This window comes from Oncorhynchus mykiss, chromosome 32 (assembly GCF_013265735.2).
Source record: "Oncorhynchus mykiss isolate Arlee chromosome 32, USDA_OmykA_1.1, whole genome shotgun sequence".
Lineage (NCBI taxonomy): Eukaryota > Metazoa > Chordata > Actinopteri > Salmoniformes > Salmonidae > Oncorhynchus > Oncorhynchus mykiss.
The window spans coordinates 14,609,455-14,633,260 of NC_050572.1; the positions used below are offsets into that span (position 1 = coordinate 14,609,455).

Here is a 23,806-nt window from a genome sequence, read left to right on the forward strand (position 1 = left end):
TGAAATGTCTTTCCTTCTTAATGCGTTTGAGCCAATCAGTTGTATGACAAGGGATTGGTGGTATACAAAAGATAGCCCTATTTGATAAAATATGTCTCAGTCCATATTATGGCAAGAACAGCTCAAATAAGAAAAGAGAAACAACAGTCCATCATTACTTTAAGACATGAAGGTCAGTCAATCCGGAAAATCATTAGACTTAACAGCCTCAGAAATTGCAGCCCAAATAAATGCTTCACAAACTTCAAGTAACAGACACATCTCAACATGAACTGTTCAGAGGAATCAGGCCTTCACTGTGTGAATCAGGCCTTCATGGTCGAATTTCTGCAGAGAAACCACTACTAAAGGACACCAATAAGAAGAAGAGACTTGCTTGGGGCATGAAACATGAGCAATGGACATTAGACTGGTGGAAATCTGTCCTTTGGTCTGATGAGTCCAAATATGAGAGTTTTGGTTCCAACCGCCGTGTCTTTGTGAGACGCAGAGTAAGTGAACGGATGATCTCTGCATGTGTGGTTCCCACCGTGAAGCATGGAGGAGGAGGTGCGATGGTGTGGAGGTGCTTTACTGGTGACACTGTAGGTGATATATTTAGAATTCAAGGCACGCATGACCAGCATGGCTACCACAGCATTCTGAATCGATACGCCATCCCATCTGGTTTGCGCTTAGTGGGACTATCATTTGTTTTTCAACAGGACAATGACCCAACACACCTCCCAGGCTGTGTAAGGGATATTTGACCAAGAAGCAGAGTGATGGAGTGCTGTATCAGATGACCTGGCCTCCACAATTACCTGACCTCCACAATCACCCCTACCTCAACCCAATTGAGATGGTTTGGGATGAGTTTGGCTGCAGTGTGTAGAAACAGCAGCCATCAAGTCCTCAGCATGTGGGAACTCCTTCAAGACTTGGAAAAGCATTCCAGGTGAAGCAGGTTGGGAGAATGCCAAGAGTGTGCAAAGCTGTCATCAAGGCAAAGGGTGGCTACTTTGAAGAATCTCAAATATAAAATATATTTTAATTTAAAACTTTTTTGGTTACTACATGATTCCATATGTGTTATTTCATAGTTTTGATGTCTTCACTATTATTCTACAATGTAGAAAATAGTAAAAATAAATAAATAAACCATTGAATGAGGAGGTGTGTACAAACTTTTGACTGCTACTGAATATATGGATGATTTATAAAGCCAGGCACATTTAACAGGTTAGGCTATTGATTATGGACCTAATTAAGTTGGTTTCCTCTCACCGCATTGTTCTCAACACCAATATGCCGGTTAACTTTGCTATTATGCACATAGCAACATGGTCTAGGAAAAGGCTTCAATTCAACAGCACAGTGTTTCAGAACCGCAGACAGTGACCGCTATCCAACGCGGGAGCTGGCACATTTGTTCTGAAATATTTGTTTTCTTAGTGTTGCACCATCGTTCTTACACAATATCACCATATACAATTTCAGTAATGCACGTCTTAGAGTGATGGACTGTGCCATCCCCACAGCCTCCGCAATGGGGGATGAATCCACTGAGACAGGTGCGAATCAGACCGGTGTCTTGTGCACCATGAAAGAAATAACAGTAATTTTGCGACTGATTGCTCGACTAAAGATCAAAAGTCTTATCGACCAAACAATCGACCAGTCGACTAAATGTATATAAAGAGTGTATATAAAAAATACCTTAAGTATTCAGACCCTTTGCTCTGAGAATCGAAATTGACCTCAGGTGCATCCTGTTTCCATTGATCATCCTTGAGATGTTTCTACAACTTGATTCTGAGTGCACCCGCGGTAAATTCAATTGATTGGACATGATTTGGAAAGGCACACACCTGTCTATATAAGGTCCCACATTTGACAGTGCATTTCAGATCTAAACCAAGCCAAGTTGCAGGAATTGTCTATAGAGCTCCGAGACGACAGGATTGTGTCGAGGCACAGATCTGGGGAAGAGTACCAAAACATTTCTGGTCCCCAAGATCACAGTGATTCATCATTCTTAAATGGAAGAAGTTTGTAACCACCAAGACTTCCAAGAGCTGGCCGCCCGGCCAAACTGAGCAATCGGGGGAGAAGGGCCTTGGTCAGGGAGGTGACAGAGAACCCGATGGGCACTCAGACAGAGTTCCTCTGTGGAGATTGGAGAACCTTCCAGAAGGACAACCATCTCTGCAGCACTCCACCAATCAGGCCTTTATGGTAGAACGGCCAGATGGAAGCCACTCCTCAGTAAACGGCACATGACAGCCTGCTTGGAGTTTACAAAAGGCACCTAAAGGACTCTTTGGCCTGAACAAGATTCTCTGGTCTGATGAAACCAAGATTGAACTCTTTGGCCTGAATGCCAAGTGTCACGTCTGGAGGAAACCTGGCACCATTCCTACGGTGAAGCATGGTGGTGGCAGCATCATGCTGTGGGGATGTTTTTCAGCGGCAGGTTCTGGGAGACCAGTCAGGATCGGAGCAAAGTACAGAGGGATCCTTGATGAAAACCTGCTCCAGAGCACTCAGGACCTCAGACTGGGGCGAAGGTTCACTTTCCAACAGGACAATGACCCTAAGCACACAGCCATGTAAAGGCAGGAGTTGCAGGAGTGGCTTCGGGACAGGTCTCTGAATGTCCTTGAGCGGCCCAGCCAGAGCCGAGACTTGAACCCGATCGAACATCTCTGGAGAGACCTGAAAATAGCTGTGCAGCAACTTGAGACTATCTGCAGAGAAGAATGGGAGAAACTCCCCAAATACAGGTTTGCCAAGCTTGTCGCGTCATACCCAAGAAGACTTGAGGCTGTAATCGCTGCCAAAGGTGCTTTAACAAAGTCCTTCTTAACGGGTCTGAATACTTATGTATTCATTTCTGCAACCCTGTTTCTGCTTAGTCATTATGGGGTATTGTGATGTCATTATGGGGTATTGTGATGTCATTATGGGGTATTGTGATGTCATTATGGGGTATTGTGTGTAGATTGATGAGGAAAATAATAACAATTGAATCCATTTTAGAATAAGGCTGTGACGTAACATAATGTGTAAAAGGTTGAGGGGTCTGAATTCTTTCCAAATGTATATTGTAGTCAGGAAGCTGTACAGAGAGGGGAAGCAGGAGAGACACCTGTGAGTAGTCGGTCGGTGCCAGTTCCTCTTCAGTGATCACAGGTTAAAAACATCAAAGGCCTGAAGTTTATGAATGATCTCTGTCCATGTTTGTACACACAAAGCAGTGTGTGTGTGTGTGTGTGTGTGCGTCTCTTTGTGAACTGTGTATTTGCAGACTGTCATTATTTTTTCTTTTTTTTTTCTTTGCTTGTTTGTGTGTGTGTGTGTGTGCCAGTCTCTCTGTCCCTCTTTAATGATCTGAGTCACTGGGCCTGAACGTTAACGGGATACGGTCTCCCAAGCATCTGGCGTCAGGGCGATTCCATCTCAACCACAGAGTAATCAAATATGACGTCAAGCCCACACACACACACACACAGTCAATCCCACAAACTACTCCGCCTCCCCACACACACACATTCTCATTCACCCGCACAGACACACACTAACAATGCCACCCGCTTGCAATGTGTGTGGAATGAGAGACTGGTGTCCACAAAACCACCTGAGTGAAACAAGGCCCTGCCCAGCTTTAGGGACAAACATGACCCAGTCACGCCATTCTACTAGGGGCACTACTATGTCTCTCGCCCTCTCTGTGTTTTTCTCTTTCTCTCCATCGCTCTCTCTTTCTTTCTCTCGCTCTCTCCCCCTCTGTCTTTCTCTCTCTTTTTCCTGTCTCATCTTTTATCTTAGTGCAACTGCTGAGAATGACTTAAATGTTGTGATTTATTTTAAATAACATTTGTTGTGCTGTAGAGTGAATAACCAAACTGCCAGGGGAGAAGTTTGATGATATTGGAACCAGTCTCTTACTGCCCCCTGGTGCTTTTTCTTAGACATGAACTTTGCTTGAAGTGTGTGTGTGTGTGTGTGTGTGTGTGTGTGTGTGTGTGTGTGTGTGTGTGTGTGTGTGTGTGTGTGTGTGTGTGTGTGTGTGTGTGTGTGTGTGTGTGTGTGTGTGTGTGTGTGTGTGTGTGTGTGTGTGTGTGTGTGTGTGTGTGTGTGTGTGTGTGTGTGTGTGTGTGTGTGTGTGTGTGTGTGTGTGTGTGTGTGTGTGGAGTACGGGAAAGAGGGATACACCTAGTCAGCACTGATTAAAATATCCTTTAGCTGGAACATGAAAACATAAGTACATATTTTGCGGCTGCTAGTTTTACGATGACACTTTTTATAAGGTCTTAATGCGCTGCTGAAGTGCCTCCCAAACGTCTGCAGTTAAATCGTACGGCCATCCAGGGATCCAAGCCCAAGGGAGACGAGGTGTGTGTGTTTGTTTTATATATTTTTCGTATACTGCACCTGTCTGTTTGCGTCTGATGCACAAGTGTGTGTGTGTGTGTGTTGCGAGATGGAGGGGTGTGTGCATTCTTGTCTGTCAGGTGCAGTGTGTGTTGTGGGTGATTTAATGTCCTCTACTTCTCAACATGAGCGTGTTCCAACAGGAGAGATTACTGGCTGGACCAGGTACAGGCTAGTACGGTCTTCCTCTCCCTGTCTCCTCTCCTCTTCAGAACATTAGGAGGGAAAACTAGCCAGTGTGTTTGAAGGGAAATAGGCCTGACATTCATTATCACACAGCATTTCCATTGATCGACAAAGGGGCAAACTCAGGGGGGCCAAGCATCTGTAGGGTTTTGCTCCTCCCGACCCTTGTTAAGGTCATTGATTAGATAGGAACTCCCCTGACCTGGTTGTCTAGGTCTTTATTGAAAACAAATTGAAAGGAAACCAGCAAACACTCGGCAGCCCTCCAGGAACCAAGTTTGACACCCTTGGTCTGACTGGACTGACTTCCTGTGTCTGTGATTGTTTGACTTTGTGATTGACAGGTTAAGTTTGGTGTGGTTGCAGGAGCTGCTGCGCTCCTCCCAGGGCCTGTCAGAGGAGAGGGAGGAGGTGAGGAGGAGGCTGCAGGAGGCCACAGACCGGGTCAGACAGCTGGAGGAGGACCTACTGGGAGTCACACAGAGAGGACTGCAGAAAGAGACCGAACTGGACTGGTGAGGAGGAACACACACACTGGAAGGATAGGAACTGGACTGGTGAGGAGGAACACACACACTGGAAAGATAGGAACTGGACTAGTGAGGAGGAACACACACACTGGAAAGATAGGAACTGGACTAGTGAGGAGGAACACACACACTGGAAAGATAGGAACTGGACTGGTGATGAGAAATGCACACACCATAGATACTCTACAGAGAACTAACATTATTGATGTTATTGCAGTGGAATCCTGTATCTGTTGTGATGGTTGTTGTTATTGTCCAGTCTGAGAGACAGGTTGAAGAAGCTGACAGCAGAAAGAGACCGTCTGGAGACTCAACTGAAGAACGACAAGGACGAGAGGGACCTCTACAAGGTGAGAGGATACACCCTGTGTGTGTGTGTGTGTGTGTGTGTGTGTGTAGGGCCACCTGCGCAGCACGGAGCTGGAGAACGACAAGGACGAGAGGGACCTCTACATGGTGAGAGGATACACCCTGTGTGTGTGTGTGTGTGTGTGTGTGTGTGTGTGTGTGTGTGCACGCAGTTGTATGTCTGGAGTTTCTAATTGTGTGTGTGTGTAGGGCCACCTGCGCAGCACGGAGCTGGAGAACACTAAGCTGAGTGCAGAGCTGCAGATGCTGAAGGCTGTGGAGCTCAACAGAGAGGTGACCATCGCTCAGTTCCAGGAAGAACTGGACAGGCTCCGAGCCTGCGTCACTCAGAAAGACCACCTGGAGAAAGAGCTGCACACACACGCTGTAGACAAGGTGAAGGGGATTGTGGGGGGAGTGTGTGTGTGTGTGTGTGTATTAACCTGTCTGCTCTGCCTTCTCTCCAGGCTGAGATGGGTCGTCTGAGGGAGCAGCTTCGCCAGTGTGAGGAGCAGCTCCAGGCCTCTCGCCAGCAGGCCGCCAGGTTGGCGTCGGAACTCCGTGACTCAGCGAATGCCCGCGATCGCACCATGACCGAGCTGTACCGCGCCCGCCTAGAGGCCGATGCCCTCCGTGCCAGCCTGGCCGATGCCCAGGCCGAATGCCGGAGGATGGAGACGCAGCTGGACCACATGAGGACCACCTCCCAGCAGGAAGTGGTAAGGGGACCATAACAGAAATAAGAAGATGGTAAACTCCATTCAGTTCATATTAACGGCCATTGTGCATTTTGCCCCTACGTTGTAAATGGACTGTGTGGTGCATTCTGGGTAAAGGAGTGAATGGGAGTCAATTGGGCGCTAGCACAAAACGCAACATTAGCATGAATTACATGAACAAGAAGCACATTACAAATCTTTTCAGAGATGTGAGATAATTAACTTGCTCTATGGAATATTGTATAGTCAAGGAAAATAGGCAGATTTCTTGACTCACCCTGACTTTTATGAAGGGATTGGGTGATTATTAGCTTAGCAACGGTGTGACGCAGCATGACAACGTGAACGTTATTGGTCAACAGTCTGCTGGGTGGGGCATTAAACATTCAGGGAGATTACCATCTCCTAATTTCTTCAAGTATATCAAATCTATTTTTATCGGTCACATACACATGGTTAGCAGATGTTATTGGACACATACACATGGTTAGCAGATGTTATTGGACACATACACATGGTTAGCAGATGTTATTGGACACATACACATGGTTAGCAGATGTTATTGGTCACATACACATGGTTAGCAGATGTTATTGGACACATACACATGGTTAGCAGATGTTATTGGTCACATGCACATGGTTAGCAGATGTTATTGGACACATACACATGGTTAGCAGATGTTATTGGTCACATACACATGGTTAGCAGATGTTATTGGACACATACACATGGTTAGCAGATGTTATTGGTCACATGCACATGGTTAGCAGATGTTATTGGACACATACACATGGTTAGCAGATGTTATTGGTCACATACACATGGTTAGCAGATGTTATTGGACACATACACATGGTTAGCAGATGTTATTGGTCACATACACATGGTTAGCAGATGTTATTGGACACATACACATGGTTAGCAGATGTTATTGGTCACATACACATGGTTAGCAGATGTTATTGGTCACATACACATGGTTAGCAGATGTTATTGTGAGTATAGTGAAATGCTTGTGCTTCTAGATCCGACAGTGCAGCAGTATCTAACAGGTAATATCTAACAATTCCACAGTGCAGCAGTATCTAACAGGTAATATCTAACAATTCCACAGTGCAGCAGTATCTAACAGGTAATATCTAACAATTCCACAGTGCAGCAGTATCTAACAGGTAATATCTAACAATTCCACAGTGCAGCAGTATCTAACAGGTAATATCTAACAATTCCACAGTGCAGCAGTATCTAACAGGTAATATCTAACAATTCCACAGTGCAGCAGTATCTAACAGGTAATATCTAACAATTCCACAGTGCAGTAGTATCTAACAGGTAATATATAACAATTCCACAGTGCAGCAGTATCTAACAGGTAATATATAACAATTCCACAGTGCAGCAGTATCTAACAGGTAATATCTAACAATTCCACAGTGCAGCAGTATCTAACAGGTAATATATAACAATTCCACAGTGCAGCAGTATCTAACAGGTAATATATAACAATTCCACAGTGCAGCAGTATCTAACAGGTAATATCTAACAATTCCACAGTGCAGTAGTATCTAACAGGTAATATATAACAATTCCACAACAAAACCTAATACACACAATCTAGTAAAGGAATGAGATGAGAATATATAAGTATAAAATATATGGATGAGCAGTGACAGAGCGGCTGAGATGCAATACAAAGTAAAGAATATATAATGAGGGATACAGTATACATGATATATGAGATGAGTAATGTGAAATATGTAAACATTATTAAAGTGGCATTATTAAAGTGACTAGTGTTCCATTTATTAAGTGGCCAATGATATCAAGTCTGTATGTTGGCAGCTGCCTCACTTTGTTAGTGGTGGCTGTTTAACAGTCTGATGGCATTGAGATGGAAGCTGTTCTTCAGTCTCTCGGTCCCTGCTTTCATGCACCTGTGCTGACCTCGCCTTCTGGATGATAGCGGGGTGAACAGGCAGTGGCTTGGGCGGTTGTTGTCCTTGATGATCTTTATGGCCTTGCTGTGACATCGGGTGGTGTAGGTGTCCTGGAGGGCAGGTAGTTTGCCCCCGGTGATGTGTTGTGCAGACCGCACCACCCTCTAGAGAGCCTTGCGGTTGTGGGCGGAGCAGTTGCCGTACCAGGCGGTGATACAGCCTGACAGGATGCTCTCAATTGTGCATCTGTAAAAGTTAGTGAGGATTTTTTCAGCCTCCTGCGGTTGAAGATGCACTGTTGCGCCTTCTTCACCACACTGTCTGTTTGCGTAGACCGTTTCAGTGTGTGGGTGATATGAACACCGAGGAGCTTTTTCCACTGCTGTCTCATCGATGTGCTCCCTTTGCTGTTTCCTGAAGTCCACGATCATCTCTTTTGTTTCGCTGACATTGAGTAAGAGGTTACTTTCCTGACACCACACTCCGAGGACCTTCACCTCCTCCCTGTAGGCCGTCTCGTCGTTGTTGGTAATCAAGCCTACCACTGTAGTGTCATCCGCAAACTTGATGATTGAGTTGGATGCGTGCGTAGCCTCTTGTCCAGATGGGATAGGGCAGTATGCAGTGTGATGGCGATTGCATCGTCTGTGGACCTATTGGCTGGTAAACAAACTGAAGTGGGTCTAGGGTGTCAGGTAGGGTCGAGGTGATATGATCCTTGAATAGTCTCTCAAAACACTTAATGATGACAGAAGTGAGTGCTACAGGGCGGTAGTAATTTCGTTCAGTTACCTTAGCTTTCTTAGGAACAGGAACAATGGTGGCTCTCTTGAAGCATGTGGGAACAGCCGTTTTTGAGAGATTAAATATGTCTGTAAACACACCAGCCAGATGGTCTGCTCATGCTCTGAGGACGTGGCTAGGGATGTCGTCTGGGCCGGCAGCCTTGTGAGGGTTAACACGCTTAAATGTCTTACTCACATCGGCTACGGAGAAGGAGAGCCCACAGTCCTTGGTAGCGGGCCGTGTCGGTGCCACTATATTATCCTCAAAGCGCGTAAAGAAGTTGTTTAATTTGTCTAGGAGCAAGACGTCGACGTCCGCAACGGGGCTGGTTTTCTTTTTGTAATCCGTGATTTTCTGTAGACCCTGCCACATACGTCTTGTGTCTGAGCCGTTGAATTGTCTCTATACTGACACTTTGTTGTTTGATTGCCTTACGGAGGGAATAACTACCCTGTTTGTATTCGGTCATTTCTGACCATAGATATCCACAGACACATTCATACAGTTGAACCAGGAAGTTGCTTCAGGCTTGAACTTTGGATGATTCCTCTCATGGATTTATCTTTCTCAGTTTTGTAAAATAGAAATACAAGATTCATGTACAACTGCTATGTGCTAGAGACAAGTTTAGTAACTGAATATCAACACTGAATTATCACTTTGTGCTGAACTACTCCCCCAACCCCTCCCCCTCTACCCCCAACTCTCCCTCCCCCACCACCCTCTGTCTGCTCCCCCTCCCCTCTACCCCCCCTAACTCTCCCTCCCCCACCTCCCTCTGTCTGCTCCATCCTCCCCCTCTACCCTCCTAACTCTCCCTCCCCCACCTCCCTCTGTGTGCTCCACCCTCCCCCTCTACCCCCCCTTACTCTCCCTCCCCCACCTCCCTCTGTCTGCTCCACCCTCCCCCTCTACCTCCCCTAACTCTCCCCCCCACCTCCCTCTGTCTGCTCCACCCTCCCCCTCTACCTCCCCTAACTCTCCCTCCCCCACCTCCCTCTGTCTGCTTCCCCTCCCCCCTAACTCTCCCTCCCGACCTCCCTCTGTCTGCTCCACCCTCCCCCTCTACCCCCCCTAACTCTCCCTCTCCCACCTCCCGCTGTCTGCTCCACCCTCCCCCTCTACCCCCCTAACTCTCCCTCTCCCACCTCCCTCTGTCTGCTCCCCCCTCCCCCTCTACCCCCCCTGCCTCCCTCTGTCTACTCCACCCTCCCCCTCTACCCCCCCTGCCTCTCCCTCCCCGACCTCCCTCTGTCTGCTCCACCCTCCCCCTCTACCCCCCCTGCCTCTCCCTCCCCCACCTCCCTCTGTCTGCTCCCCCTCACCTCTACCCCCCTAACTCTCCCTCTCCCACCTCCCTCTGTCTGCTCCACCCTCCCCCTCTACCCCCCCTGCCTCTCCCTCCCCCACCTCCCTCTGTCTGCTCCCCCTCCCCTCTACCCCCCTAACTCTCCCTCTCCCACCTCCCTCTGTCTGCTCCACCCTCCCCCTCTACCCCCCCCTAACTCTCCCTCCCCCACCTCCCTCTGTCTGCTCCCCCCTCCCCCCTAATTCTCCCTCCCCCAGGGTGTGGGGACCTCCAGTGAGGGGGGGTGTGTGGTGTCTGAGGCGGAGGCTGAGCTACAGAGAGAAGTGGAGGAGCTGAAGCTGCGTCTCCACATGGCCGCTGAGCACTACAAGGAGAAGTACAGGGAGTGTCAGCGACTCCGCAGGCAGGTGGCCAAGATCAGCGAGGCCCAGGGGGTGAGTGTCTGTCTGTCTAAAATACTGTACTACACCACATCGTCACAGCGCCATCTTGTGGTATATTAGATTTTTTTTACATTTGAGTAATTTAGCAGATGCTCTTATCCAGAGCGACTTACAGTTAGTGCATTTATATTCAGATAACTAGATAGGACAACCACATATCCCAGTCATAGTACGTACATTTTCCCTCAATAAAGTCAGAGCTAGTGAGGGGGAAAGTCAAATGGGAGTGTTCGTTCACAAAAGGCTTTTATTTTCTCGAGGTGGGGAGGAGGTAGTGCTGTGGGATTATTTAAGGTACTCTTTGAAGAGGTAGAGTTTCAGATGTTTTCAGAAGATGGGCAGGGATCTGCTGTCCTAGTTTCAGGGGAAAGCTGATTCCACCATTGGGGTGCCAGGACAGAGAAGAGCTTGGACTGGTTGGAGACCAAGAGACCAGAGGTGACAGAACGGAGTGCTCGGGTTGGGGCGTAGGGTTTGAGCAGAGCCTGAAGGAAGGGGGGTTCAGTTCCTCTTGCTGCTCTGTAGGTAAGCACCATAGTCTTGTAGTGGATGTGAGCTTCAACTGGAAGCCAGTGGAGTGTGCGGAGGAGCGAGGTGACATGGAGGAGCGGGGTGACACGGAGGAGCGGGGTGACACGGAGGAGCGGGGTGACACGGAGGAGCGGGGTGACACGGAGGAGCGGGGTGACACGGAGGAGCGGGGTGACACGGAGGAGCGGGGTGACACGGAGGAGCGGGGTGATACGGAGGAGCGGGGTGACACGGAGGAGCGGGGTGACACGGAGGAGCGGGGTGACACGGAGGAGCGGGGTGACACGGAGGAGCGGGGTGACACGGAGGAGCGGGGTGACATGAGAAGGTTGAACACAGAGAGGCGCAGTAGTCCAGATGGGCCTGTTTGGTGGAGACTTCGGTTTTGGCGGACCTCTCCATTTTGAACACCTATGAACACAGAAGTTAATCACGCAGCTGACCAAACGGTGAGGAATAGGGTGCAGCTGACCAAACGGTGAGGAATAGGGTGCAGCTGACCAAATGGTGAGGAATAGGGTGCAGCTGACCAAATGGTGAGGAATAGGGTGCAGCTGACCAAATGGTGAGGAATAGGGTGCAGCTGACCAAATGGTGAGGAATAGGGTGCAGCTGACCAAATGGTGAGGAATAGGGTGCAGCTGACCAAATGGTGAGGAATAGGGTGCAGCTGACCAAACGGTGAGGAATAGGGTGCAGCTGACCAAATGGTGAGGAATAGGGTGCAGCTGACCAAATGGTGAGGAATAGGGTGCAGCTGACCAAACGGTGAGGAATAGGGTGTAGCTGACCAAATGGTGAGGAATAGGGTGCAGCTGACCAAATGGTGAGGAATAGGGTGCAGCTGACCAAACGGTGAGGAATAGGGTGCAGCTGACCAAATGGTGAGGAATAGGGTGCAGCTGACCAAATGGTGAGGAATAGGGTGCAGCTGACCAAACGGTGAGGAATAGGGTGTAGCTGACCAAATGGTGAGGAATAGGGTGCAGCTGACCAAACGGTGAGGAATAGGGTGCAGCTGACCAAACGGTGAGGAATAGGGTGCAGCCTAGTTGAGTCTGATGTCCACAGATTGATTCAACTTGTTTCCTCATGTTTGTAGGAGGCCAAGAGAAACGCTGCCACTGAGACGACACAGGAGCCACTGACACCCAGTCCAGAGTCACCTACAGCAGGTACACACACACACACACACACACACACTCACTCTCTTATCTCTTTCATACTAAATCCTCTAACGTGTATATGTTTACAGGCAATCTATCTGCAACTGTGCTGAGAGGAGACAGTGAGAGGCCGGTAGTCCCTAACCGGCGTGATAAAAACAGGGAACACACACATACCTACGCACAGACCGACGCACAGACCAACACACACACCAACACATTCTCCGGCATGGAGACCATGAGAGCTGGGGAGAAAGAGTGGAAGGGGCGGAATAGGGAAGAGATGGAAAGAGAAGTGAGTGGAGAGGAGGAAGGGAAAGAAGATGGGAGTGTGGAAGAGGAGAGGAAGGAGGACATGAGTGAAGGAGAGGAGAGGAAGGAGGACAGGAGTGAAGGAGAGGAGAGGAAGGAGGACAGGAGTGGAGGAGAGGAGAGCATGAAGATGGAGAGTTGGGTGGATGTGGAGAATGAGAGGAAGAGTGCTGAAGAGTTGGATGAGAGGAGTGTGGAGGATGAGGGGAAGAGTGCGGAGGAGGTAGAGAAAGAACAGACTCGTTCGGTGGAGGAGGAGCTGGCGAGGATGGAGGAGAAGTGGGCGGAGCAGTGTGCTATCAACGAGACGCTTAAGCAGAGACTGGCCAATGAGGAGGAGCGATTCAGGGTAAGTCATCAACGCATACACACACACTATTCTCACACACACACACGGTCATGCTCACATTTAAGAAAAATAGTTGTACACACAAACACACCCAGTCTCTCTGCCAGGCTGATAAGGTTATGTCTATGTCAGCCCTGTGAGGTCATCTCAGTCTATATTCTTCCTCCTCTGGTCCCCATATTCCTCTGGACTGGCTCAGTGTGTGTCTGTGTGTGTCTGTGCACAAGCAAGTGTGTGTTTCTCATGAGTAAGTGTGTACTTCTCTCAGAGTCAGTTAGGCGTGTGTGTGTGTGTGTGTGTGTGTGTGTTTGAGTTCTGTGAGTGTATGCTCATCTGTGCAGTAAATAGTAGGCTCTTTCCTTTGATAGTGTCTCCGGATAGAGATAAATACACAGACACAGATAGTAAGCCTAATGGTCCGGAGAGAGATAAATACACAGTTAGTAACCCTAATGGTCCGGAGAGAGATAAATACACAGTTAGTAACCCTAATGGTCTGTAGAGAGATAAATACACAGAAACCCTAATGGTCTGTAGAGAGATAAATACACAGACACAGTTAGTAACCCTAATGGTCTGGAGAGAGATAAATACACAGACACAGTTAGTAACCCTAATGGTCTGGAGAGAGATAAATACACAGTTAGTAACCCTAATGGTCTGGAGAGAGATTAATACACAGTTAGTAACCCTAATGGTCTGGAGAGAGATAAATACACAGACACAGTTAGTAACCCTAATGGTCTGGAGAGAGATAAATACACAGTTAGTAACCCTAATGGTCTGGAGAGAGATAAATACACAGACACAGTTAGTAACCCTAATGGTCTGGAGAGAGATAAATACACAGTTAGTAACCCTAATGGTCTGGAGAGAGATAAATACACAGACACAGTTAGTAACCCTAATGGTCTGGAGAGAGATAAATACACAGTTAGTAACCCTAATGGTCTGGAGAGAGATAAATACACAGACACAGTTAGTAACCCTAATGGTCTGGAGAGAGATAAATACACAGACACAGTTAGTAACCCTAATGGTCCGGAGAGAGATAAATACACAGACACAGTTAGTAACCCTAATGGTCTGGAGAGAGCTAAATACACAGACACAGTTAGTAACCCTAATGGTCCAGAGAGAGATTAATACACAGTTAGTAACCCTAATGGTCTGGAGAGAGATAAATACACAGACACAGTTAGTAACCCTAATGGTCCAGAGAGAGATAAATACACAGTTAGTAACCCTAATGGTCTGGAGAGAGATAAATACACAGACACAGTTAGTAACCCTAATGGTCTGGAGAGAGATAAATACACAGTTAGTAACCCTAATGGTCTGGAGAGAGATAAATACACAGACACAGTTAGTAACCCTAATGGTCTGGAGAGAGATAAATACACAGTTAGTAACCCTAATGGTCCAGAGAGAGATAAATACACAGTTAGTAACCCTAATGGTCTGGAGAGAAAAAAATACACAGTTAGGAACCCTAATGGTCTGGAGAGAGATAAATACACAGTTAGTAACCCTAATGGTCTGGAGAAATACACAGACACAGTTAGTAACCCTAATGGTCCGGAGAGAGATAAATACACAGACACAGTTAGTGACCCTAATGGTCTGGAGAGAGATAAATACACAGTTAGTAACCCTAATGGTCTGGAGAGAGATAAATACACAGTTAGTAACCCTAATGGTCTGGAGAGAGATAAATACACAGTTAGTAACCCTAATGGTCTGGAGAGAGATAAACACACAGTTAGTAACCCTAATGGTCTGGAGAGAGATAAATACACAGTAACCCTAATGGTCTGTAGAGAGATAAATACACAGACACAGTTAGTAACCCTAATGGTCTGGAGAGAGAGAAATACACAGACACAGTTAGTAACCCTAATGATCTGGAGAGAGATAAATACACAGTTAGTAACCCTAATGGTCTGGAGAGAGATAAATACACAGACACAGTTAGTAACCCTAATGGTCTGGAGAGAGATAAATACACAGTTAGTAACCCTAATGGTCTGGAGAGAGATAAATACACAGACACAGTTAGTAACCCTAATGGTCTGGAGAGAGATAAATACACAGACACAGTTAGTAACCCTAATGGTCCGGAGAGAGATAAATACACAGACACAGTTAGTAACCCTAATGGTCTGGAGAGAGCTAAATACACAGACACAGTTAGTAACCCTAATGGTCCAGAGAGAGATTAATACACAGTTAGTAACCCTAATGGTCTGGAGAGAGATAAATACACAGACACAGTTAGTAACCCTAATGGTCCAGAGAGAGATAAATACACAGTTAGTAACCCTAATGGTCTGGAGAGAGATAAATACACAGACACAGTTAGTAACCCTAATGGTCTGGAGAGAGATAAATACACAGTTAGTAACCCTAATGGTCTGGAGAGAGATAAATACACAGACACAGTTAGTAACCCTAATGGTCTGGAGAGAGATAAATACACAGACACAGTTAGTAACCCTAATGGTCTGGAGAGAGATAAATACACAGTTAGTAACCCTAATGGTCCAGAGAGAGATAAATACACAGTTAGTAACCCTAATGGTCTGGAGAGAAAAAAAAAAAAACAGTTAGGAACCCTAATGGTCTGGAGAGAGATAAATACACAGTTAGTAACCCTAATGGTCTGGAGAAATACACAGACACAGTTAGTAACCCTAATGGTCCGGAGAGAGATAAATACACAGACACAGTTAGTGACCCTAATGGTCTGGAGAGAGATAAATACACAGTTAGTAACCCTAATGGTCTGGAGAGAGATAAATACACAGTTAGTAACCCTAATGGTCTGGAGAGAGATAAATACACAGTTAGTAACCCTAATGGTCTGGAGAGAGATAAACACACAGTTAGTAACCCTAATGGTCTGGAGAGAGATAAATACACAGTAACCCTAATGGTCTGTAGAGAGATAAATACACAGACACAGTTAGTAACCCTAATGGTCTGGAGAGAGAGAAATACACAGACACAGTTAGTAACCCTGATGGTCTGGAGAGAGATTAATACACAGTTAGTAACCCTAATGGTCTGGAGAGAGATAAATACACAGACACAGTTAGTAACCCTAATGGTCTGGAGAGAGATAAATACACAGTTAGTAACCCTAATGGTCTGGAGAGAGATAAATACACAGACACAGTTAGTAACCCTAATGGTCTGGAGAGAGATAAATACACAGTTAGTAACCCTAATGGTCTGGAGAGAGATAAATACACAGACACAGTTAGTAACCCTAATGGTCTGGAGAGAGATAAATACACAGACACAGTTAGTAACCCTAATGGTCCGGAGAGAGATAAATACACAGACACAGTTAGTAACCCTAATGGTCTGGAGAGAGCTAAATACACAGACACAGTTAGTAACCCTAATGGTCCAGAGAGAGATTAATACACAGTTAGTAACCCTAATGGTCTGGAGAGAGATAAATACACAGACACAGTTAGTAACCCTAATGGTCCAGAGAGAGATAAATACACAGTTAGTAACCCTAATGGTCTGGAGAGAGATAAATACACAGACACAGTTAGTAACCCTAATGGTCTGGAGAGAGATAAATACACAGTTAGTAACCCTAATGGTCTGGAGAGAGATAAATACACAGACACAGTTAGTAACCCTAATGGTCTGGAGAGAGATAAATACACAGACACAGTTAGTAACCCTAATGGTCTGGAGAGAGATAAATACATAGTTAGTAACCCTAATGGTCCAGAGAGAGATAAATACACAGTTAGTAACCCTAATGGTCTGGAGAGAAAAAAATACACAGTTAGGAACCCTAATGGTCTGGAGAGAGATAAATACACAGTTAGTAACCCTAATGGTCTGGAGAAATACACAGACACAGTTAGTAACCCTAATGGTCCGGAGAGAGATAAATACACAGACACAGTTAGTGACCCTAATGGTCTGGAGAGAGATAAATACACAGTTAGTAACCCTAATGGTCTGGAGAGAGATAAATACACAGTTAGTAACCCTAATGGTCTGGAGAGAGATAAATACACAGTTAGTAACCCTAATGGTCTGGAGAGAGATAAACACACAGTTAGTAACCCTAATGGTCTGGAGAGAGATAAATACACAGTAACCCTAATGGTCTGTAGAGAGATAAATACACAGACACAGTTAGTAACCCTAATGGTCTGGAGAGAGAGAAATACACAGACACAGTTAGTAACCCTGATGGTCTGGAGAGAGATAAATACACAGTTAGTAACCCTAATGGTCTGGAGAGAGATAAATACACATACACAGTTAGTAACCCTAATGGTCCGGAGAGAGATAAATACACAGACACAGTTAGTAACCCTAATGGTCTGGAAAGAGATAAATACACAGTTCGTAACCCTAATGGTCTGGAGAGAGAGAAATACACAGACACAGTTAGTAACCCTGATGGTCTGGAGAGAGATAAATACACAGTTAGTAACTCTAATGGTCTGGAGAGAGATAAATACACAGTTAGTAACCCTAATGGTCTGCAGAGAGATAAATACACAGTTAGTAACCCTAATGGTCTGGAGAGAGATAAATACACAGTTAGTAACCCTAATGGTCTGGAGAGAGATAAATACACAGACACAGTTAGTAACCCTAATGGTCTGGAGAGAGATAAATACACAGTTAGTAACCCTAATGGTCTGGAGAGAGATAAATACACAGACACAGTTAGTAACCCTAATGGTCCAGAGAGAGATAAATACACAGTTAATAACCCTAATTGTCCAGAGAGAGATAAATACACAGTTAGTAACCCTAATGGTCCAGAGAGAGATAAATACACAGTTAGTAACCTTAATGGTCTGTAGAGAGATAAATACACAGACACAGTTAGTAACCCTAATGGTCCAGAGAGAGATAAATACACAGTTAGTAACCCTAATGGTCTGTAGAGAGATAAATACACAGACACAGTTAGTAACCCTAATCGTCCAGTGAGAGATGAAATACAGTGGGGCAAAAAGTATTTAGTCAGCCACCAATTGTGCAAGTTCTCCCACTTAAAAAGATGAGAGAGGCCTGTAATTTTCACAAAATGAGAAAAAAAAATCAAGAAAATCACATTGTAGGATTTTTAATGAATTTATTTGCAAATTATGGTGGAAAATAAATATTTGGTCAATAACAAAAGTTTATCTCAATACTTTGTTATATACCCTTTGTTGGCAATGACAGAGGTCAAACTTTTTCTGTAAGTCCTCACAAGGTTTTCACACACTGTTGCTGGTATTTTGGCCCATTCCTCCATGCAGATCTCCTCTATAGCAGTGATGTTTTGGGGCTGTTGCTGGACAACACGGACTTTCAACTCCCTCCAAATATTTTCTATGGGGTTGAGATCTGGAGACCGACCGACCTACCTACCTACCCACCTACCCACCCACCCACCCACTCACCTACCCACACACCCACCCACTCACTCACTCACACTCTCTCTCTCTCTCTCTCTCTCTTCTGGGAAGGCTTTTCACTAGATGATGGAACATTGCTGCAGGGACTTGCAGAGCATTAGTGAGGCCCGGCTCGCAGTCAACATTCCAATTCATCCCAAAGGTGTTCGATGGTGTATTTGGTCTGGGCTCTGTGCACGCCAGTCAAGTTCTTCCACACCGATCTCTACAAACCATTTCTGTATGGACCTCGCTTTGTGCACAGGGAATTGTCATGCTGAAACAGGAAAGGGCCTTCCCCAAACTGTTGCCACAAATTTGGAAGCACAGAATTGCTAGAGCTGCCTCAGTCTCTGGAGTGATAGCGACGCGTGATTTGATCGGGTTCAAGTCCGGGCTCTGACTGAGCCACTCAAGGACATTCAAAGACTTGCCCCGAAGCCACTCCTGCATTGTCTTGGCTGTGTGTTTAGGGTCGATGGCCTGTTGGAAGGTGAACCTTCACCCCAGTCTGAGGTCCTGAGCAGGTTTTCATCAAGCATCTTTCTGTACTTAGCTCTGTTCATCTTTCCCTTGATCCTGACTAGTCTCCCAGTCCCTGCCGCTGAAAAACATCCCCACAGATGGATGAAATTTAGATTTTGTGTCACTGGCCTACACACAATATCCCATAATTTACAAATTCATTAAAAATGGAAAGCTTAAATGTCTTGATGCAATAAGTATTCAACCCCTTTGTTATGGCAAGCCTAAATAAGTTCAGGAGTAAACATGTGCTTAACAAGTCACATAGTAAGTTGCATGGACTACCTTATCCTTACCCTACAAATACAATTATCTAGAAGGTCCCTCGGTCGAGCAGTGAATTTCAAACACAGATTCAACCACAAAGACCAGGGAGGTTTTCCGATGCCTCAAAAGAAGGGCACCAAAACTGTTATTAATTACACTTTGGATGATGTATCAATACACTCAGTCACTAGAAAGATACGGGTGTCCTCCTTAACAGTTGACCGGAGAGGAAGGAAACCGCTCAGGGATTTCACCATGAGGCCAATGGTGACATTAAAACAGTTAGTTTAATGGCTGACCTATAAGACAGATGAAAAACAGGAAGACACTACAGAATACAAATGTTCCAAAACATGCATCCTGTTTGCGATAAGGCATTAAAGCAAAATCCTAGAAGATAAGACGCTGGGAGATAAATTCACCTTTCAGCTGGACAATAACCTAAAGCACAAGGCCAAATATACAACTGGAGTTGCTTACCAAGATGACATTGAATGTTCCTGAGTGGCCTAGTTACAGTTTTGACTTAAATTGTCTTGAACATCTGTGGAAAATGGCCGTTTAGAAATGATCAACAACCAACTTGACAGAGCTTGAAGGTTTAAAAAAAAAAAAATGTGCAAATGTTGCACAATCCAGGTGTGGAAAGCTCTTAGAGACTTACCCAGAAAGACTCACAGCTTTAATCACTGTCAAAGGTGATTCTAACATGTATTGACTCAGGGGGTTGAATACTTAATGAAGATATATGTGTTTTATATTTCATACATTTGACAAAATGTTAGAATTGTTCTTCTACTTTTACATTAGAGTATTCTGTGTAGCTTATTGACAAAAAAAAAGACATCAATTTTAATCCCACTTTGTAACACAACAAAATGTAAAACAAAGTCAAGGGGTGTGAGTACTTTCTGAGATAAAAATACAGTGCCTTGCGAAAGTATTCGACCCCCTTGAACTTTGCGACTTTTTGCCACATTTCAGGCTTCAAACATAAAGATATAAAACTGTATTTTTTTGTGAAGAATCAACAACAAGTGGGACACAATCATGAAGTGGAACGACATTTATTGGATATTTCAAACTTTTTTAACAAATCAAAAACTGAAAAATTGGGCGTGCAAAATTATTCAGCCCCTTTACTTTCAGTGCAGCAAACTGTCTCCAGAAGTTCAGTGAGGATCTCTGAATGATCCAATGTTGACCTAAATGACTAATGATGATAAATACAATCCACCTGTGTGTAATCAAGTCTCCGTATAAATGCACCTGCACTGTGATAGTCTCAGAGGTCCGTTAAAAGCGCAGAGAGCATCATGAAGAACAAGGAACACACCAGGCAGGTCCGAGATACTGCTGTGAAGAAGTTTAAAGCCGGATTTGGATACAAAAAGATTTCCCAAGCTTTAAACATCCCAAGGAGCACTGTGCAAGCGATAATATTGAAATGGAAGGAGTATCAGACCACTGCAAATCTACCAAGACCTGTCTGTCCCTCTAAACTTTCAGCTCATACAAGGAGAAGACTGATCAGAGATGCAGCCAAGAGGCCCATGATCACTCTGGATGAACTGCAGAGATCTACAGCTGAGGTGGGAGACTCTGTCCATAGGACAACAATCAGTCGTATATTGCACAAATCTGGCCTTTATGGAAGAGTGGCAAGAAGAAAGACATTTCTTAAAGATATCCATAAAAGGTGTCGGTTAAAGTTTGCCACAAGCCACCTGGGAGACACACCAAACATGTGGAAGAAGGTGCTCTGGTCAGATGAAACCAAAATTGAACTTTTTGGCAACAATGCAAAACGTTATGTTTGGCGTAAAAGCAACACACCATCCCCACTGTCAAACATGGTGGTGGCAACATCATGGTTTGGGCCAGCTTTTCTTCAGCAGGGACAGGGACGATGGTTAAAATTGATGGGAAGATGGATGGAGCCAAATACAGGACCATTCTGGAAGAACCTGATGAAGTCTGCAAAAGACCTGAGACTGGGACGGAGATTTGTCTTCCAACAAGACAATGATGTGTCCTGACCCATCCTGTCTCAGCCTCCAGTATTTATGCTGCAGTAGTTTATGTGTCGGGGGGCTAGGGTCAGTTTGTTATATCTGGAGTACTTCTCCTGTCCTATTCGGTGTCCTGTGTGAATCTAAGTGTGCGTTCTCTAATTCTCTCCTTCTCTCTTTCTCTCTCTCGGAGGACCTGAGCCCAAGGACCATGCCCCAGGACTACCTGACATGATGACTCCTTGCTGTCCCCAGTCCACCTGGCCGTGCTGCTGCTCCAGTTTCAACTGTTCTGCCTTATTATTATTCGACCATGCTGGTCATTTATGAACATTTGAACATCTTGGCCATGTTCTGTTCTAATGTCCACCCGGCACAGCCAGAAGAGAACTGGCCATCCCACATATGCTCTCTCTAATTCTCTCTTTCTTTCTCTCTCTCTGAGGACCTGAGCCCTAGGACCATGCCCCAGGAATACCTGACATGATGACTCCTTGCTGTCCCCAGTCCACCTGACTGTGCTGCTGCTCCAGTTTCAACTGTTCTGCCTTATTATTATTCGACCATGCTGGTCATTTATGAACATTTGAACATCTTGGCCATGTTCTGTTATAATCTCCACCCGGCACAGCCAGAAGAGGACTGGCCACCCCACATAGCCTGGTTCCTCTCTAGGTTTCTTCCTAGGTTTTGGCCTTTCTAGGGAGTTTTTCCTAGCCACCGTGCTTCTACACCTGCATTGCTTGCTGTTTGGGGTTTTAGGCTGGGTTTCTGTACAGCACTTTGAGATATCAGCTGATGTACGAAGGGCTATATAAATAAATTTGATTTGATCCAAAACATAAAGCAAAATCTACAATGGAATGGTTCAAAAATAAACATATCCAGGTGTTAGAATGGCCAAGTCAAAGTCCAGACCTGAATCCAATCGAGAATCTGTGGAAAGAACTGAAAACTGCTGTTCACAAATGCTCTCCATCCAATCTCACTGAGCTCGAGCTGTTTTGCAAGAAGGAATGGGAAAAAAATTAGGTCTCTCGATGTGCAAAACTGATAGAGACATACCCCAAGTGACTTACAGCTGTAATCGCAGCAAAAGGTGGCGCTACAAAGTATTAACTTAAGGGGGCTGAATAATTTTGCACGCCCAATTTTTCAGTTTTTGATTTGTTAAAAAAGTTTGAAATATCCAATAAATGTCGTTCCACTTCATGATTGTGTCCCACTTGTTGTTGATTCTTCACAAAAAAATACAGTTTTATATCTTTATGTTTGAAGCCTGAAATGTGGCAAAAGGTCGCAAAGTTCAAGGGGCCGAATACTTTCGCAAGGCACTGTATATATATATGTGTTTGATTTACATTCACCCCAGTGCACTAGAATAGGTTATGTCTGGAATGCTATATACATGAAGACTTATTAAAGGCTACATCTGTAAGTTCTCTTTCCCTTGTGGCCAAATGCGTACAGTGTTTTGTCTAATGTTTCCTCTGTGTAGATCCAGATGGTAGAGAGGGCCATGGAGGTGACAGAGCTGAAGGAGAGTCTGGCTCAGGCCCTCAGAGAGAAGAATCAACTCAAGGAGGTACTATTAACATTCAGCACTTATAACAGTTTTTATTAAGTGCTTTCATAGAGCTACTACTGCAGCCTGCAAGAGTTTATATTATATTTATATAATATATCTTTTTTTACATTTAACCTTTATTTAACTTGGCAAGTCAGTTAAGAACAAATTATTATTTACAATGACGGCCTACCGGGGAACAACTGCCTTGTTCAGGGGCAGAACGACAGATTTTTACCTTGTGAGTTCGGGGATTCGATCCAGCAGCCTTTCGGTTACTGGCCCAACGCTCTAACCACTAGGCTACTTGCCACCCCATAATAAGCCTACCAAAAGCACTGAATTTACCAACCTACTACTATTTATATAGCTTCCTCCCCAATTTCTAGATTCCAACTAATGATACAGTACTGCCATGATACGCTAACCATTAAATGTTGGAAATGTCATCCTCTGTGTTTGTTTCACCCCGTGGTCAGCCTCGTTTAAATGTTAACTTCATTAGTGCAGGGCTATCTAGTTTATCAAGAGGGGGGAGGAAGAAAGAGAGGAGAGGAGAAAGAAAATTGGTCTTTTCGCAAAATTGTCTGAACGGTTTGCCACAAACTATTTTGACCCCTCTATGGAAAGATGAGACTCGCGATGGCATGCTCCCTTTTGCTCTACGGCCCCCACAAGTGTATTGGGACTCGTCTGAAGTCGGTACAGCTGATCTGCCATCTTCTGTCTGTAGCGTTCAAACCGTTTGGGCTACACAATAATATGACCCCTCTGTGAAAGGTGAGACTCTCACGAACACGTACATGTTTTGCTCTAGGATGCCCACAGGTCTCACAAGACACCTCTGAAGGTCTCCCGGTTCCAGTTGAAAAAAATGAATGGAAGTACAGTACCAGTCAGGTTTGGACACACCTACTCATTCCAGGGTTTTTCATAATTTGTACAATTTTCTACATTGTACAATA

At 45.2% G+C, this 23,806-nt stretch overlaps 1 protein-coding gene across 5 annotated transcripts in view; it reads left to right on the plus strand.

The window, feature by feature from the left end:
• Nucleotides 1–23,806, plus strand: part of LOC110489384 (tax1-binding protein 1 homolog A) — a 55,979-nt gene that overhangs the window by 26,531 nt on the left and 5,642 nt on the right. For 3 of the 5 annotated variants that reach the window (XM_036971545.1, XM_036971546.1, XM_036971547.1), the window contains exons 6-14: nucleotides 4,969–5,117; nucleotides 5,392–5,482; nucleotides 5,532–5,588; nucleotides 5,691–5,876; nucleotides 5,948–6,199; nucleotides 10,492–10,668; nucleotides 12,311–12,383; nucleotides 12,464–13,035; nucleotides 22,773–22,859. In XM_036971545.1, coding sequence (XP_036827440.1) covers nucleotides 4,969–5,117; nucleotides 5,392–5,482; nucleotides 5,532–5,588; nucleotides 5,691–5,876; nucleotides 5,948–6,199; nucleotides 10,492–10,668; nucleotides 12,311–12,383; nucleotides 12,464–13,035; nucleotides 22,773–22,859 — 1,644 coding nt within the window. Of the gene's footprint in view, nucleotides 1–4,968; nucleotides 5,118–5,391; nucleotides 5,483–5,531; nucleotides 5,589–5,690; nucleotides 5,877–5,947; nucleotides 6,200–10,491; nucleotides 10,669–12,310; nucleotides 12,384–12,463; nucleotides 13,036–22,772; nucleotides 22,860–23,658; nucleotides 23,742–23,806 lie in introns of all 5 variants that reach the window. The other 2 variants (XM_036971550.1, XM_036971549.1) reach the window with 2 other exon arrangements.